Source organism: Anomalospiza imberbis, chromosome 1, assembly GCF_031753505.1.
Source record: "Anomalospiza imberbis isolate Cuckoo-Finch-1a 21T00152 chromosome 1, ASM3175350v1, whole genome shotgun sequence".
NCBI lineage: Eukaryota > Metazoa > Chordata > Aves > Passeriformes > Viduidae > Anomalospiza > Anomalospiza imberbis.
This window is the reverse complement of record NC_089681.1, coordinates 132,191,895-132,210,427: the sequence shown is the minus strand read 5'-3', so window position 1 is coordinate 132,210,427 and position 18,533 is coordinate 132,191,895. Positions and strand designations below refer to the sequence as shown.

Sequence of the window (18,533 nt, the reverse complement as noted above, 5' to 3'; positions counted from 1 at the left end):
AAGAAAACTGGGTGTTGTCCTAAAAGCAGAATTTTCCTTTTGAGAACATGCCCTGAACAATGCGGTGACTGCTGCTTCCCCCACCAGCTGCAGGTTTGTTTTGGTGGGGGAAAGAACCTCAGAAACATCCTGAACTTTGGGGTTGTGAAACAGGGCAGGAAATTAGACTTTTTTGCAGAATTAACAGTTAAACTCCAAAATACCACATGCTTGCTTGGCTCACAATATTCTGATATTTCTGCTTCCTGACTAAAGCAGATGGTGCTCAGTTATACATAAATACAATATTAAAAAAAAAAAAAAGCTAACCAAAAAACTTTTACTCTTTTCAAAGGTCACTATATGCTCTCTGGATTGCACTTCCGCTCCTATTTAAATAGAATTGCTTCATCCATCTCTTGCTGGAACAGCATGTATCATAGTACAGCAAGAGGAAGAATAACAAATTATTGATGCCTCTGTTGTTCCATAGAAAGAAAATAGGAATTTCAGTAGAAAAAAATGTGTTTATGTTGGAGGGGAACAAAAAAATAAAGAAATTTGGGGTTTTTTTTCAGGAAATACCTATGTAAGAAAATATACTGTAAGAAAATCTGAGGTTATGAAGCAAGAAATCATAAATAGGGCAAACAAAAAAAAATACATTTGTATTATTTTTGTCTGAACATTGAAACATTTGTGTCAGTCCTTTGCAACACTCATATTGTGCTATTAGTACTGAAATAAAACCATCACAGGAAAGAGCGAATATTAAAGAAGTCACTTACTCTTTGGTTTCTTACAAATAAAGCCCTTTTGGGAAGAGCAGGGCAGGACACTCCAGCAGCCGGTGGCCGCAGACAGCTCCACACAGAAAGCCAGCTCGTCCCCCGAGGGCTGCCCCTCAGCCCAGTTGACAAAGTCTAAGGCACTGTTGTCTTGCCAAAGCAGCTGCCCTGATGTGGCAAATGTTAGCATCAATACAAACAGATCCACAGGAAAGGTCTTCACCTTAGTGAATATTGACCTAATATTACTTTCTTCAACCTATAAAGCAATACTACTTTCTTCAGAAATTCCATCTGTGGTTGTTTTTTTGATGCATTTTATCCCATTTGATTCTTGTCTCAAAAACAATTTAATTGCTTTCCCAAATTATGATTTGCAGATTTATCAGTTATAATAATATCACAGTTTTCATTTATATTTCTCAGTATGTTTGCCTAGGATATTAAATTTCAAACTGAAAAAAAAATTCAGAATTTTTATAAAAAAATTCTCAATTATTATTTCATCAACACTCAATGAAAATTAAGCAGCTTTTACTGTAATGCTAAATCATATATTTAGTTAAAATTAAAACTTTTTTTTAATAAACAATTTTTTAAAATGTTGATGTTTCAATGGGCTGAAAATAATCAAAAATAAAACCTTTTCTGACTGCTTGTAGTCTTATATCAGTGTTTTATTCCAGATGCATGTTTTCTTCTGCATGCTTTAGCAAGCAGTCTAATTTTCTCCATAGAGTCAGAGAGGAGCTCGATGCCGTGGGCTCTGGCTGGACTACCACAGGTCCCACATGAGTCTTCCCCAGCCAAGAGAAGATGAGAGCCTGTCAGGACTTTTTCCCCAACAGGAAAAGCTTTCTCAGAGACCAGCAATAGGAGACAACCTCTGAGAGGACTCCGGTCTGAACTCCAACTGTGCTTCAATTGGTTGCTTAAAATCTATTAATTTTATTAATATTTTGTCCATTTAATGAAGTCTGGTTATGATTATTTATAGAACTTAAAATAGTTACCATTTACATTTCTGTATATTCCTATCCAAAAGCCACTTGTCTTGCTTGCATATAAATCTGCATGTTCTATTAAAAAGTTTGATTCATACAGATCTTCTACAGAAGTCAACATACCACCTATAAAAAAAACCAATGGAAGATGATTGGAGATATCCCCAACATAGTTACAGCTTTTGAGACAGGTTAAGGTTAATAAAAAAACCTCTCTCACTGGTAGAGAGTAAAGATGAATTTAAATAGAGACCACAAGGTAGTGTCCAGCTGTAGGGGAACAGCACAGACAGTGAGAAATGTCATCTGAAGTGAAAGACACAAAAGCACAGAGAAGATGATGACTTTTAAACACCAGGCAAGGTGCACTATATTTTCAAGTGACTGATTGTTATTGTTCATAGGAATTATCAGTGATTATTTATTTGTTATTCATGGTTTGACAGAATAATATGTAGCATGAAATACTGCACAACAAACAAATCTGCAGTTCAAACCAATGTATTAATTTTTATGGCAGTGGTGGTAGCGTAAGAGGGCTAAGAGGATCTAAAGAGGTATGAAACAAAAGGATCCATTTATTTTCTCTTTCCTTGCCTCCTGAGACATGGATGAGATAGCTGATGACTCAGCAGCAAAGGTGAAAGGGTGCCAAGGTACTGCTCCTCGTCTTGGAGCAGATGTCTCCAAGGAGAAAGAGGGAAGCATTTTCCCTCCCCAGGCTCTGCAGCCTGCCAGGGAACCTTGCTGGTAGAGCAAGGGCTAGCAGGCAGCACATGCAACTCCTTTTGGATCATACAGCCCATGTTAAAAATGAGGGATTGTTATTATGATATTCACTTTGCCTATGTGTATAGGGAAAGATATGGAAAAGAAGGGATAAGGCCAGAAAGAAGTGGGTTTTTTCAAATTACGTAAAATTTAAGATCTTATTAAAACCAGAGATTTTGTGAATGAAGAAATATAACAAGAAATGAGCACAGCTGGAAAAATAGAACAAGGAAATCATCTTAAAATCAACATAACTGAAAAACACATAACAGTAAAAAATAAATGAGACATTTATTCCTTATTTTTAATATTTGTAGATTGTGCATTATTACTTTTCAAGACTTTTTTCAAGACTTCTTTTTAACGTCAAGTTCTATATTTGGGTAAAAATAGTAATTACCGGATTGAATGCACTGAGTCACAGACTGAGCCCAGCTCATTTCTTTGGCATTGAAGTTATAACAGTGGCTTCGGAAAGGAATCCAAGATATGTGATCAGATTCAGGACATTGTCCAATGTCCTGGGGGGGATCAGAAGGAAGTACATCTAGAAGAAATGAGATATTATAAATGCTTTCACTCAGTAAGGATTGCAGTTCTTCATATATGAAATCAAACATTAAAACCTTTTCTTAAAAGTGTTTAAAGTATTCTTTGGCACACAGTGCTAGAATTATCAGTGTCTAAGAGTGACAATGAGGATCAGAACTAGTCAGCTGTGAGAGGATGACTCAGTGTGAATCTGTGCTCTTCTATGTTACTAACTAAATCAAACTTGGACTGTTTCAAGGATATTTGAATGTTCTCAAAAATTTTGGTTCTAGTTTGTTTTGTTATAATCAACAAATTTATATTAAAAAAAAAAGAAGCATTAAAAAGCAGAAAAAAAACACCCCTAGAAAACTCCCAAACTCTCAAAAAGTTCAAATAAGTTTTATTTAAAATGAAATATCATATAATAGAAATTTCCCATTTAATATTTTCCTCAAGGTAACAATCCTTCCATAAAATTTCTGAACATCTTTATATCTGACAAAGCATAGAGTAATCTGAGGCTCATTGATAATTTATGTAGTAACCCGTCATTTTCCTACAAGCAATGACATTATGAAAAGGCAACATTTTCACTTAGTACTTGTGGTTTTAAAAGAAAAGTTGCAAATTAACAGCTATGAAGTTCAGAGAATGGCCCAGAAGAGAAATTAAAAAACAACCAACCAATTAAAAAACCCACAAAATGCCCAACCCAATCCAAAACAAAAACAAATCCAAAAGTCCCCAAATAAACTCTGAGTTTCCATTAAGCGTGTGTCACTAGAGCTAACAGATGTTATTGTAATACAAATGAGAAAGCAAAAAACCCAATACTATCCTGAGGTTTGCCTGTAGTTTTACTGTGTAGTATTCCTCAGTGCTACCCTTACAAACCCTGTGAAGTATGAACTTTTTTGAGGGCAATAACAGACCCTTTTTATCAGATACAACTCTTTCTCCTATATCCAGTTTTTGGACTCTAATAGCAATGAAGTAACAACCAGTGTAAGAATGATGTGTTTATGCTGAAGAAATGAAATTTATTTTATACTCAGTGGAATTAATTGATTACAGACCTTCCCATAAAACCTCTGTCAGCAAAACAGTTTACACTCTAGACTCAATGTGAGGTGCCTGATGTTCCCATAACCTCTGTGATCTGTCTCCCTGCTCCCATAGCAGCTATCATTCCAGTCCAGTAAAATGGCAAGATCTTGGCTGGTGAATGCCAACTCCATCAAAATCTAACATTGTCATGCAAAATAAAGGTACTGACATACACACTCAGCCTTATTATTCTTTGAAATATACTTAGAAATTAGTAATTCAGGCAAAGCAGATAAAGTAAGGTTTCTGCCATAGCACCAAAAGTCATTGCCATTGCTTACCCTCAGATTTTTTGCAGACAGGAAAATATTTCTCATTACAACGTGCCGTTTTCCATCTCCCAGACAGTGCTAGGTAGACACAGGCTATTTTCTGTTTTGGTTCTCCATAGTCCCACTTAGAAAAACTTACTTTCCTTTTATTGGTCCATCTATAATATCCGTAATTCTAAAATTGAAACAGACATTTGACATAATTTCTCTAAACTCTTATCTACTGTTTCAGCTAAATGCAGTCATACAGAAATACATTTTCAAAGTGATACAGGCAGCTCTGTTTGTGTATGTGTGCTAGTACTGTTAAAATACTGTTTTAATACTGTTAAAATACTGTTCTGTTGAATCAGGACTCAGCAACATAGAAACCAGACACGGCAGTATGGCTCCCATGCTGGAACAGCCCATGGAAGTGTTTTGAAGGCTAAATAATGCTTCCTGGGGACTCAGTCCCTTGTCAGACAATGTTGTAAGGTGGAATCTCCATCCCAGAAGAGTCAGATCTCCATGAAAAGCAGCAAGACTATAAGAACATGAAACCTCTGGAAAGCTCAGGTGGAAATGGGTCTCAGAGTTGGCTATTAAACAAGGACTTTAAGGTCCAGCAGTTTTGAGGAGAAACATTCAGGAGCAAACTGCAGCCATCACTATGAGGAGCCATAGAAAATTATTACTTTGTAATAAGAAATATGTTGAGCAGGAATTCTTGAGTCTTTGTTTAGTCTTTCCTCCTCCCCTTTTTTCTTTTCCAGGAAGAATCAGAAGAACTACAAGGAAAAGCGAAAAGACACGGACAATATATTGCTGCCATTAAGAAGAGAGGGGCAAGATGTGATCTCACACCAGTGTCTAGCTGTGTCAAGAGAGATGCCAGGTGCACAAGGTCATACTGAGCTTGGCATCAACAGGGCAAGGTCACTCACTGTCTGGGGAACAGGAGGAACCACAAAGCTTGACTCTGCAAGATCAAGGATGACTTGTTTATAAGTACCAGGGGAATGTCTGGTGATTCAAGCTTGATCAAAATGGAATTTTAGCTGCTTTCTAAATCATATTGCTATGACTAAAAACAACCAACTTTGGTATTGAGCAGACTTAAACACTATTATTTTGGTTTGGGTAGAGATGCCCTGTGCACTTGTGCAAGTGGAAGGATTTATTTTAACGTTGGTGACTACCCATCGCTTATGTGAGCATTTTTTCTGGTGGAGGAGGGGACGACACTGTTAGAATAGTGGAAATATGTGTTGTTCAGCAGCAAGTTCATTTTTCCAGAAAATTTATTCAGCCTTCTGAGGGCTTTATCAGACTGTTGCTGCATCATATAAGTGGAAATTCTATATTTATACAATATTTATTACAAGTGTCCCTAGGGATACTGTATTTCAGGCATGTTTTGTCATGTTATATATCAGTGTCGATCACAATTAGTAAAAACAATGAATAGTTAAGATGATTATTACTGATGAAAAAGCTCATTTTTATTATCAAGGTGGTTTAGTCAGATCAAATAATAATAAAATAGAAACATGATAATTAAGTGCATTTAGCAATTGCATATTCAGTGGGAAGCTGAAGCTCAATTTGTCACTCAGTCACAGAGCTAATAATGCTGATTAACACTCGAGTGTTCCCTTACAAAGTGGTGGACCTGGATCTCAGTATTCACTACTTCTGCTACAGTATAGCTTTTACTGATTTTAACTTTTGGGACCTAGCAGGTATAACAAAGAATGTGTGTTAAAAGGTGTGTGGTTTGGCCTATGAACCCTTCTGAACCAAAACGTAATGGAAAAGCTACAGCTGCCAATGATCATGAGGCACTAGCCCTCCTGAACATCTTGCAGCCTTTGAGTAGGGGTCACCTGTCCTAAAAATGGCCATCTGGAAGTTTACCAGGTATTTTTACCTAAGTTTCCAAGAATCACACAGAACTAGTAAAGAGAGTCCAGCAGGTCCAAAAGTTCTCATCCTTCTCCACTGCCTAAAATGGCATTTAATAATTTAAGATCAATGAAGTCAAAAGATGTGAGACTGTCCACCAGTCCTAGGTTTCTAAATCTGTTCATGCTACAAATCTCCTGCTAATAGTAGCAGCATTTAACTTTACTAACTGTTATTTTTTTAATCTTACCACATTGCTGTTGAGCCCAATCCATAAGGGTTCTCCATACTGTACTGCCTGCAGCAGCAAGAATATATTACTGTAATAATCAAAAATGCTGGCAAGCTCTGAAAATTTCTCCTTGCATGCTTTTCTTGCTTCTTCCCAATTCATTTTAGAAGGAATGATTAAATAGCTGCTGTTGCCATAATGGACAAAATCGAAATCTGGAGCACTTGTGGGGTGAAACAATTCAGGCTCTGTAGGAAAGAGATACAAATTTGAAAGGAAGAGGAGAAAACAGTGAAAAATTACTAGCTGCTGGATAGCAGTATTGCTTTTGAGTAACAGATTAATACAGCATGGCAGCACAAGCATCAAGTACAGCATTTTTTACATAAAACCAAAGAGATTTATTTTAATGGCAATTTGGAATTATTTTAAACTACGGTGTAAAAACACATTTAGGGATTAGAGAGAGGCAGAGCATGAGCTGTGTGTATCTATAGACACAGACTGTCCAGATGAAATTATGTCAATACTGGTTCCACCGTGATCCTCTCCCCAAAGCTCTCTGTGTCCCCCTGCCGCAGTGCAGGTGAAGTTTTTCCCAGGCATGAGCACAGGACAGGATCTTCACACCACTTCAGTCTCAAAATAATTTCTTTCTAAGCAAATTTTGTGACCATGCTGCTGCATCTTTTCCTCGTAGGATGAAGTGAAAAAGAAAACTGTATTTGTACCTATAATTATGTGTGCAGAAGTAGAAGGCAAGGGTCTAGACGTAGTGATGGGGACAGAAGAAAAGACATAAACTTTGTGTTCAGTCATTGTTGAGGATGCCCTGGCAATTGTTTTTGCTTGTGCCATCCTCATGCAGCTTTCTGCACTTGCATGGGACAGAGCTGTGAATCATCTGACCCAGCTGTGGCTTCTTCCTCTATTTTGACTTGCTGCTCAGCAGTTCCCTGTTTTTATTCCTGCAGACTCTGCAGTGTAGCTGTGCTCCGGATGCATCTCCCACCCAAAGGCTCCATGAAGAAAACTGGAACTTTTGCCCTTCGGAGTATTGCTGTTCTTGTGATATGAAGGCCTCTCTAGAGACTGATGAGCAAACTGATCATTTTAATTGGCCTCGGTTGACCCCTGGCCGGAAGTCACGGACGGATTTGTCTTTTTCTATTGTATTTGCAAAATAACTGCATTCAGGCACCTATATCTGTGGTAGCTGGGTAAAGCACAGATGGCTACACTTTTCTGTTAATAGAGAAAACTGACATTTTGAAGGCAGAGACCTTCTAGGAACCTGGTTTGGACATTTTTCTCATGATTAAGAAGGTGAATCCTGTTCTTCAAAGTGTCTTTGTGCCAGGGACCTGATTTCAGTGTGGATGTCTGCAGGGTAGGCAAGGTCATCTTCTCTGAGTTGTAATGGTCAGATTGTTCAGTAAATGTTTTGCAATCAAAAAAAAGGTGAAAAATAAAACTTACCACTCTCCATCTGGCAAATATAGCTTTTTTTATGCTGGCAGTCAGTATTTTCCCATAATCCTGCATCATCTACAGACCTTTTTGTCATTGTAATACAATCAGTCTAGGGAAAAAAAATGAAAAATAGACTTGTTGCTGAAAAAATGCAAAAGTTCCAGCAAAATAATAGAAATAAATGTAAGGAGAAAAAATTAATGGCTTTCTTTTCTAATTTCTGGCTCTTTTCATGTATTGCTTGTTGGAAATTAAATGTATTCTATTGTATATCTTAAGCAAATGTACTTTCATTGGCAAATTGCTGCAAGAACTTTTGTAAGTTAATTAAAATTCCTCAGAATGCATTGAAGTTATTTTTACTATGGAATTAATGGTAATCTGTACTGAATTTGTTGGAGTTTCATTTGGATTTGCTTTATACAAGGAAAAACAATAAACCATAATAAAAATCACAACTAGTAACACTGAATATTTTCACAAAAATATAAGAATTATAAAAAGTGTAATTAATTCTAGCAGTAAAGATTCCTTTTCTGCATTTCTAGATTTTGACAAAGGAATGAGAGTAAGCCTAGATTCTAAACAGGCCTATTAATTTCTGATTAAAGCTTTAAAATTTTGATCTTTGAAATTTCAGTTCACTTCTGCTTTAAGCTATTAAAGATCAGATCTTAGCTGAGACAGAAGTCAGGCTGGTTACTCAAACATTTAGTATGTCATTTATGTTTTGCATTTTTTGATTTATTTCTGTTTACCTCTATTGTAATATACTTCCAGTCAACCACTGTGAATTTGTCTCTGAATGGGAATCCTCGGGCCCAATTTGAATAGTCAAAAACGCTTCCATCTGTCCAAAGATAGGTATCCTCTCTGTTAATGTCATTCAGCCCAATCCATGTTTCGCTGGCAACATCCTTTAGGTGGAAGGTGAGGAAAGCTGAGAGAAAATAAATTTTAAAAATAAAATAAAAAGTACCTGAGGAGTTTCCTTTCTTCAAATTCCATGTAAATCAAATTACAAATAAACCAACAACCAATCATATTCTAAATCTATTGGAAATACCAACCTCAGTATTATTAGGCTATGAGTGAATGGTAAAAGAAAAAAAATTATAATGGGTAAACAAAGTGAAGCAGTTTGATTTCTGGGAAAAAAGGAGGGGGGAAAAAAGGAAATAATTTTTTGATAAAATTTATTTAAGCTTCTTAGAAATATTATAGAAATCAAGGCCAGAAGTGACTTCAACACAATTGTCTTTCCCAAGGTAGCATCAACTGCAGATATGTAATTTCTGATGGGTGTCTGTTTAATGTCTAACTTGAATATCTGTGAGTATTTCATGACTATAAACTATGACAATTTATTCCATCTTCCAAGACCATGGGGAATAGATTATTCTATTCCTTCCACAGAGGATGCTTGCTAAAACTTGAGAGTGTCATAATATCTCACTGCAGTCCTCCCTCTGGATCAAACACCTCCAGGTCTTCCTTTGCAGGTGATTTAGGTCTGAAGGTAGGCTCAGCCTCATCATTAGATGGTGAAATATGTGGCTTCATACATAGTGCTGTAAGGCTCAGGTGTCATACCTTGCACTTGATTATTGTGTATAGAGGCCAAATTTCCCCCTAATTCTCTACAAACACTTCGTGCTGAGTGCCAAGTTAGTTTCTCGTCTTCTCTGGATCCAAATATTTTATAACACTGTGAAGAGAGTAAAGGATTAGACAGACTTCTGGGTGTCAAAGAATTTTAAAACCATTGATTTGGATTACTTCTGTGCTAGTCCCTGCATGCAAAGAGCTGCAGTTGGGGGAACTGCTGGAACACAAATACTGTCAGCCAGCAAGGAGACCCAGTCAATCCTTGTGATATGTGCAGAGCACTTAAAATCGTGTGGGGTCACTGCTGGGAAAGAGCAGACAACCACCAAAAGCTTTTGAGGAATTAAATTACTGAAAAGTAGAATTTTTGAGGGACTGGAGCTATTTCCTGATTGTGAACTTAATTTGGAGCAGGTAATAATTTCTCAGGTCAAGTTTTTTCAATTATATACCACAGATGGAATGCTAAAACCTCAGCTCATGTCAGGAAGAAGTGTCCTTCTGAATGAGTGTTTTCCCTGAACACCAATGTAAAATATTTTTTGTGTATCTTCTGAAGGACAGAAGACATGGCTCCTCCTTCTTCATGCCCTTTGAATGCATAAAAACTTTTCCTACTGATTGCATGGTGGAAATTATTTTTGGTTTTCCTCTGTTGCTTGTTTTTTGGGGTTTTTTTAAAGTTTATACATCCAGGTTTTTTTTGCTTAACTTAGCAGAAAGCAATGCTTGATATTGTCAAATATTTGAGTTGACATTTATTGCTGTTTGTGTTACTCAGCTTAATATGAGTTCCTGTGATGGCCAATTACTTACGAAAGGTATGACCTTTCATTTTTCATCTTTGTTACTCAGAAAAACAGTGTTACATTTACAGATAAGGATAATGGATCAAGATTTACATGCAGTAAGTATGCCTAAAATAAGCAGAAGTATCTAGAAACTAGAAAAGTAGCTATGGCTAAAGGCACACAGACATTTACAAAAATTATAATTTCAAACATTCAAATCACCTTTTTTTTTATATTTAGTTACAAATTTTCCAACCTGAAAATGCACTGCACTGCTAACTGGCATACTTCTTAGTAAGTTGGTGTTTAAAGAGAGAGAATTTATATAATGAGATAAAAGGGATAGTTGTTTTCTTCACCTAGAGAAAATCTCCTAAATATGGCTGAGATTTATTGCTGTACCTTATTGTTAAACAAAAGCCAAGTTTCAGGACATCCTCCCAGAGGTGGAAGCACAGTAGGAGCAAATCCTGAGTAAGTTGAATTGTGCCTTTGACAGATAAAGGCATTTTTCACAGCACAACTTATGTCTTTCCATAAGCCTGTAAAAAAATGTAATACAGATAATTGTTGTAAAGATTACAGAATACAGAAAAAAACAACCACTACAGCAGTCAGGCTCAGATGGCATTCATAAAGCACAAATGAAACACATTTACAGAAGTGTACTCCTCTTTCCTCTGGAATATGTTTCTTTTCTAAGTGATGAGACCGTTTCAAACTTGAGCATGTTACAAAAAAAGTCAGTATTGTTGGACTACCTCTCTGTGGGGTAGCCTCAATTTAAGTATGTACCAAACATTTTGGATTTTGATGCTGAATTTTACCCAAGCGTTTCTTGTTGCTATTTTACTCACCAAAATCTTCGGACATTATCACACAGTTTTCATCATTATTTGCAAAATTGGGTTCATTTGGAGCCCAGGCAACATAGTTCACTGGGCTGTCATCCAGCCATCTGGAAGAAACAAGGGGACAGTGGCTGCCAGCAGACATCTCAGCAGTCATTACTCACAAGGGCATTTGGGCAGAGGGCTAAACAAGGTATTAGCAGTGACCAGAGGGCAAAGGCTCTACATATTCTGGAGAGGACATAGCCACAGCACTACTGCTGCCTCTCCTCTGTTTAGTACTACCACATTCGAGGCACGGATGGACATCCTTCACATCCCAGAAAGGTGTCCTCCTGAAAGTCTTCTACAAATGGATTGTTAAAACAAGTTTCCTGCTAGAAATGTCAGAAAGTTGTGGGAGTAGATGCTGCTTATGCTTCTAGCTTCCATCTCATATAACTTGAAACACTTGGGATTAATTTGATTTAACACTTACATATATATTTTATCAAAACCTCCTGGGCTTTCTCTGTAGCCATTGGTGGTCAGGGTTAATCTCACCCTTAGGTTGATGTCAAGAACGGATCAGGTAAATAGCATCTTAAAATTAGCTGCTTCTCTTCACTACTTATGCAGGGTTGCAGTTCTTGCAATGTAAGACATTAAGTGAGCTGCATCTTAGCCATGAATTTTTATTGGGTTTGCTCTACCAAGTTTGGAAGGAAAATGCATTTCTCTGCTTAAATATAGAATAATTTGGATCTGAGACATCTCCTGAAAACTATCCAGAAGTCAGTTGTACAACAGTTTTTAACTTGTAAGATGAAAGCACACAGAAATGCTCCCTGAGATGAAATTACCATCATTTGTTGTTCATTACCAGTTTTTCTTTACTCACCTGAATCTCTGATCAAAGCTGACAACTAAGCCGATGAAATATGATTTTCCTCTGTGTTTTGTGTAAATCTAAAATAGAAGTAATTAATAGTTATGCGCTAACTTGCTCCTCAATGTCAAGCAAAAATCTGAAAGCCAATTAATCATGCCTGTGATTTGTTTTTCCTTTTTTTTTTTTTTTAATTTGAGCCTCACAGAAGAATATGATAGGTTCAGACTCAGGTTTCAAGAAGGCAACAGAGATATGTGGAACATTCCAGAGTGAGGAATCCACTGTACAGAAAAGCAATTATCACTGTGCTGAACACTACATATATTAGAAAAGATAAGCAACCTGGGCCTGAACTATCCTTTGCTGCACCTTTAATATTTGCATGCCTCTTTAATATTTGCATTTTTCTCTACCTATTAAAATGATTTATTAAAGAAATATGGATATTGATCAGGTACCGATATCCAGCTGTGACAGACAAAAACTCTCTAACAGTTTAAATTTAGAAAGTGTATGTTTATTGCGACGTCAGGCAGTGTGTGGGATAGCTCCCAAATACACATTGCACCTTTCAAATGATTACAGAATCCTTTTAGCCATACAAGTATTGAATACCCAAAATACAAATGCATATTCATAATTTTGGTACATCCCATTCCTCGCTTCATATGCTAATCATTTCAAAAGCTATTAGGCATGCGTAGTTTGTTCCTTGAAATGGGTCGGTGGTCCCTTTCATGGGGAGGGGTCCCAAAATGAGGAAGTAAATGAAGTCTTCCTCATTCTGACCTTTCTACCTTTTCAATGCAAATATGACAAATGAACCTTGGTAGAACTCCCATTCCCTGTCTTCAACTGGTTTCAGAACAGAGGAGGCCCACAATTGCCTTATGTTCCTAAAAGCTATTTGTCAGTTTCTATATTCTTCATTATAAACCCAGCTAACTAAATATTGTGTTGACAAGCAATCAGTTATTAGTTAACTACTAACTCTTAACTTCATCGAGGCCTACTCATTTATTTCAATTAACTCTAGTAAGGCTTATCTCTAACTAAAATCTTTGCTCCTCTAAAATCTCTAAATCCCTTAAAGTTTATGTTTCAAAAACAATAGTAATTTTACAGGTCCTGAACAAATCTATTGCTTTATAAAAAAGTAATGTAGGACAATAGCTCAGGACTCCAGCCTTACTAAATATTTAGTATGTTCCCTGTATTTTATCACCTGCTGTGCTTCAAAATTCAACTATATAAAATTAATAGGTTTTCTGCTTACATATTGCCACAGAAATCGTCTTTTGCTTTCTTTCTCAATGACAACAAGATCAGCAAAGTTCTTCTGACAAATCCTCCGTGCTTCTTCCATATGGACATGTTCTTTGCTGAAATAGTACTGCTTATTTTCATATATAATCCATCCATCATTGGTGAGCTGATAGTCTGAAAGATAAAGAATCATATATAATGTTTTCTTATCTGGTCTGTACAAAGTCTGAAAACTATACAGTAATCTTTGGGAAAGTGGGAAAAAACCTACCAAGTTTGTAATTTGCTTCAGGCTTTATCAATGTACCTGAAAAATAGAAGATTTTCATAAGCAACATCCCAAATTAAAAAAAAAAAAAAACCACAACAGATATTTGCTTTAAGTATTTTCACATGCTTTGTAAAATAGAGGGGAAAAAAACCAAACCCACCAAACTATGAATCAGATAATGTATTTTCAAGAATTTAGAGTACATTCTGCCATATTTAAGTAAGTGTATAATTTAGAAACATTTAGCTAGAGAAAAATATGTACTTTACAGTAATGTATATCTAAACACACTGTGTCAAAAAATCTATGTTTCACAGTAAATTTGTGGTAGATTAAAAAAAAATTACTTTGAAAATTTGTTTTAGCATTTTTACTTGACACTCTATGATTATTTTTTTTTTTTTGTATTCTTGGGACTAGAGCCAAACAACATAATCCAATACAGTAAATTCTAAAGCTTACCTAGATGGTAATAGACTATCCACAAGTACTGAAAATGTAATGCTGATTTATTGCTAATGTCAGGTGTAACTTCCAGTGTGTCAATGAATTCTTCCTTTCCTGATGCCCTTGGCTTTTACTAGGACAGTCTCTTTTTAAGAGTCCTGGCAAGCCAATAGGTATCAAACCAAAGTTTCTGATTACTGGTTGAATCAGGAGGAAGCAAAGTAGCTGTATTCACAAAGCCATCTATAGCCTCTCAAAGGAAGCTTTCATATGAATGCCTATTATTTTGTACCTCTGGACTATTAAGTCTCACATTTCTACTGTGGTTTGATGGACAGAACACATTATTATAGAAGTAACAGGAATAGTTTGATGAGAAATAAACAACAACAACAAAAAAAAGAAAAATCAGGTAAAATTATTTTGGGATCACTTAAACACTTTCTTCTGAAGTATTTAACAATAGAACTAAACAATAGAACTAAAATTATTTCAATATCTTCATTATTGATTTATGTAGTTCTGGTCATTTTTATTTATTGTTTAATCCTAACATAACTGTAACATTCATTTTTTTCCGAAAGCTGGAATATCTTTTGTAAATAGATATCTTAAGTGCATGTGAGGGAATTCACATCTGAGCATGTCTTCTGGCATGTTGATCATCACATAATCTATATTCACAATTACAAGATGAATTTCTAAATTTTTTTTTCCTGCTTTTGAAAGGTCATCTAGGACCAAGATAAGCTGATCAGAGTCTTTGTGTCGTGGTTTCTGAGCTCATTCTGAGTAATCTCACCAAGAGCAGAGAGACACATCCACACAAAGCAGCATGCTCAGTGTGCCAGAAAGGGCTGCACAGGATGTGCTGCTTTGAGCTGGTAGGCAGAAAGTAAGCCTTGGATGGTGCATTTGTGTGACTAATTTACCAAAAGGGAACAGTGATTCTTCCTTTTTGGTTAAGCAATTTTTCAATGTTACCATGGTGCCTTATTCACCCTTCAGGGTTTTGTTGGCAGAGTCACCAAATATTAGATATACTCAGTGTTTCTGTGTAACTGCTTGTCCCTTCCCCTTCCTATTGTGCCTCCTAGTAGTTCCCTCTGTGCATCCAACTTTATTTTCATTTCAAGAAGGTTTTAAAAATCTCCTTCTCCATGGAGATGCATACAAATACTCAGTTTACCACCAGGAAGCAGCGATGTAGAAGGAGGACTGAGTAAGCAAAACAAGTTCTTTCATTGTCAGCTGTCACTTGATCTCTTCAGCCCACACAGACCCCATTTCCACTTCCTGCTGGGAGGCACCCCAACATCTGTCAGGTCCATTTTGTGAGCCTGGCACCAGGTGGGGGAGTTTTGGCACTGGGGTCCTGCTTTCCAGGCAAAAGCTGGTGGATGCAGGAGTCCATCAAGGTTACACCAGCCTCCACTTTTGATCAGACTGCGTTTTCAGAGTTGCTGGTTCCTATAGCAACTGATCCCTCTCTTGGTTCCCATTAGCTGTTTCACAGTGGGGAGCAAAGCTTTTTTCACTTTTGTAAAGGGAACTCTAGAGTCCTGCATCTACAGCTATCGTGGGTAAGCCTGAAGCAGATAGAAATGGAAGGAATAGACAAAAGGAGAGGGGATAAGTACCTTTGCTTCACAAATTTATTCAACCCATGCCAGAAAGAGATAAAACCAGAGATGAAGTAATAGAGATACTCTAACTTCCTGCACCCAAGGACAAGAGAAATATTTCAATTCATTCTGCCTGCTTTATTGTGTTGCCTTCACTGCAACTGGTTTTAAAATGAACAATTCCCAGTGTCTTTCTTCCTTTCAATTTCTTTAAATCCATAAGATTTGCTTTTTAAACTTGGGTTTATTGCTCCAATTAAATGAGGAAGTAATAATACCTTTTTTTGTTTCACAAATCCAATTAAGTAAATGTTCACAGCGCAAGTCGTTCCAGCGCATTTGGGGTGATCTATTAAACATAACACAATGTTCAAGTTCTTCATAGTTGTTGGGTTCATTTTCCTCCCAGTTCTCATAAATTACCTGTGTTGGAAATACATATCAATTACTGTGTGGTTCGAGCTGAATAGAAGTAATTGAGATTGCCATCATGACACAATTTCAGTATCTCATCATCTCAAGTACCTTTTTCATGGGATCAGTAGGAGTTCAAACAGACCTGAGAGGGCTGTGAAGGTCATGTTGATCAGGTTACTTTCCCCACCACTCCCTGAAGAAGGTACAGAGACTACATGGTATAGAAAACCATGTGTTTGATAAAAGAAAAACTGATGGACAGAGGGAGTCACATTTATCTTCTTTTGTGAGACTTGTCCACTGGACTTCCCTGTACTGCCATACAGCAATGCCCATTTTGAGAGGCTGTGAAGGTCTAAGGGCACAGACTGTCAAAGGTGGGATATAACATGGTACCAGGGATGAAACACAGACAATGCTGTGTTAAGACAGTTCACTGCATCTATTCAGTATATATTCTAAAGTATATATTTTCTAAAAGAGAAAGTAAATTAATATCCAGCAAATAAATACTCACAGGGGAGCCATCAATCCAGGCAAATCCTTCATCAGGATTTAAGAGAAACAAACCAATCCAGAAAGCCTGAGTGTTCAGTCCTTTGTCCCTAAAATAATTCATACAATATGGATATAAAGGCATAGAAAGAGAGGCCGGGATATAAATCCTGAAAAGCACAGAAATATCCTGCTTTCTGTCACACCTGAACTGGGAGCTGTGGCCCAAAGCCAAGCTCACTCCCTACACTCAGGGAGGTGATAGTACTCTGTGACTATCATATTTAAAGACTTCTCATATTTAAAAAAAAAGACTTCTCATATTTAAAAAAATGTTAAAGTGATGTGGCCCAGAACCAGCTCAGGTTCCCATCCCTGTGGATGTAACACAGATCTTGGTTGTAGTATGAGTTCAAAGACAGAGGCTTTAGCAAAAGTAAAGCATAAATGGTTGTTTATTTAACTAATAAAAATAGTAAGGATTTCTTTTCAACTGCTTTCATTTGCTTCTTAGCACTTCCTAAGTAATTTAGTTAATATTTCATGCTGTTTATCTTGTTGTGCCTATGGACCAAATAAAATTTCTATTTCAGTCACTTCATAATGCAAAGATTTCCTTCCAAAAATATTTTATACTCTGAAGCAAAGAGACTTAACAGACGAATAAAACCACATTCACGTGTTCACAATACTGAAATATATTTAAATTTAAGAAGGGTAAGATCACAAAAACTTCTCAATAGCAAAGTTGTAAATCTGTTTCAGAAAGTAAACCTCAATTCTCCACTATGTGAAACAATTTTGGCTAAAAAGCTGTATGTTATATGTCATTGACATGTCTTGACATTATGGCATACAATCAGAATATTGGTCTAATTTGAGGGGAAAATAATGTCACAGTTTATACATCATGAACAAGATATAGCATCTACAATGCTACCAAAGGTTAATTAAAATTAATTACTCTTTGATTTTAGGATTCTTCAGTTTATAGTCAGAAAAATTTCATGTTAAGTCCTTGAATTATGGTTTACATTACACAGTAACTGAAGGGATTTTTTGAATGAGTTGGTTAAAGTAGAATTGAAGACAGTTACAAAATGCCAGTTAGAGATCAATATTTTATTTTCTCCCTTTAGGGAGAGGGACTAACATGTAAAAAATTGATAAGATCTGGAAAACAGCCTTGCTAAATCCTGTGATGAAAATAACAAAAATATTAAGCTTTTTCAAAATACTCGTTTGTTTTTTTTTTAATGCAATGTTACAGGATGCTATTTCCAGAAGAAAATATTGTATCAATGTAATTTTAATTTGGTTGTTTTTATTCACTCACTTGTTCAACTCCAGATATGTTTTAAGTATTTTTTATTTAACATAGCAGGAACATGAAAAAGAATCCTTAGGCAAGTACTCACGAAGCTAGTTGCCATAATAAAATTTGATCTTCTCTTGTATTGATTGTGACCAGATTTCCACCTATTTCTCTACAGAATTCTTCAGCTTCAAACCAAGACTTCTTTTGGTTTCCCTCTCTCACAAAAAACTATTGAGAACAAAAAGTAAAAATAAATTAGTACATTTTTGAAGCTTGTAAAATATGTGTAATTAAAATCAGCAGCATTTTAGCATGCCTTTATCCTTGAGTGAGATAACATGACACCTGTCCAAGCCTCTAATATTAAACATTAAATATGCGAAGTGTAAATATTTTTTTCTTAGCATCACCTATTTTAAAATAAGGCAAAAGTAGTATAGGCATCTGAGGAGAACAAAAGGTATCAGAATGTAATCAGGAGAAGAAAAAACTAATCTTAACTTATTCGGAACTTTGTCCACTGAAA

The 18,533-nt window shown here is 36.2% G+C and overlaps 1 protein-coding gene across 1 annotated transcript in view; it reads right to left on the bottom strand.

The window, feature by feature from the left end:
* LOC137486856 (macrophage mannose receptor 1-like) overlaps positions 1-18,533 on the bottom strand; it is a 34,651-nt gene that overhangs the window by 2,677 nt on the left and 13,441 nt on the right. Inside the window, exons 12-27 of the mRNA XM_068212395.1 lie at positions 18,108-18,235; positions 16,712-16,799; positions 16,056-16,200; positions 13,706-13,741; positions 13,445-13,608; positions 12,178-12,245; positions 11,304-11,404; positions 10,849-10,988; positions 9,641-9,755; positions 8,806-8,987; positions 8,054-8,156; positions 6,593-6,822; positions 4,465-4,630; positions 2,943-3,089; positions 1,781-1,897; positions 768-935 (exon numbers count right to left, since the gene is read on the bottom strand). Of these exons, the coding sequence (XP_068068496.1) occupies positions 768-935; positions 1,781-1,897; positions 2,943-3,089; positions 4,465-4,630; positions 6,593-6,822; positions 8,054-8,156; positions 8,806-8,987; positions 9,641-9,755; positions 10,849-10,988; positions 11,304-11,404; positions 12,178-12,245; positions 13,445-13,608; positions 13,706-13,741; positions 16,056-16,200; positions 16,712-16,799; positions 18,108-18,235 (2,098 nt within the window). The remainder of the gene's footprint in view (positions 1-767; positions 936-1,780; positions 1,898-2,942; positions 3,090-4,464; positions 4,631-6,592; positions 6,823-8,053; positions 8,157-8,805; positions 8,988-9,640; positions 9,756-10,848; positions 10,989-11,303; positions 11,405-12,177; positions 12,246-13,444; positions 13,609-13,705; positions 13,742-16,055; positions 16,201-16,711; positions 16,800-18,107; positions 18,236-18,533) is intronic.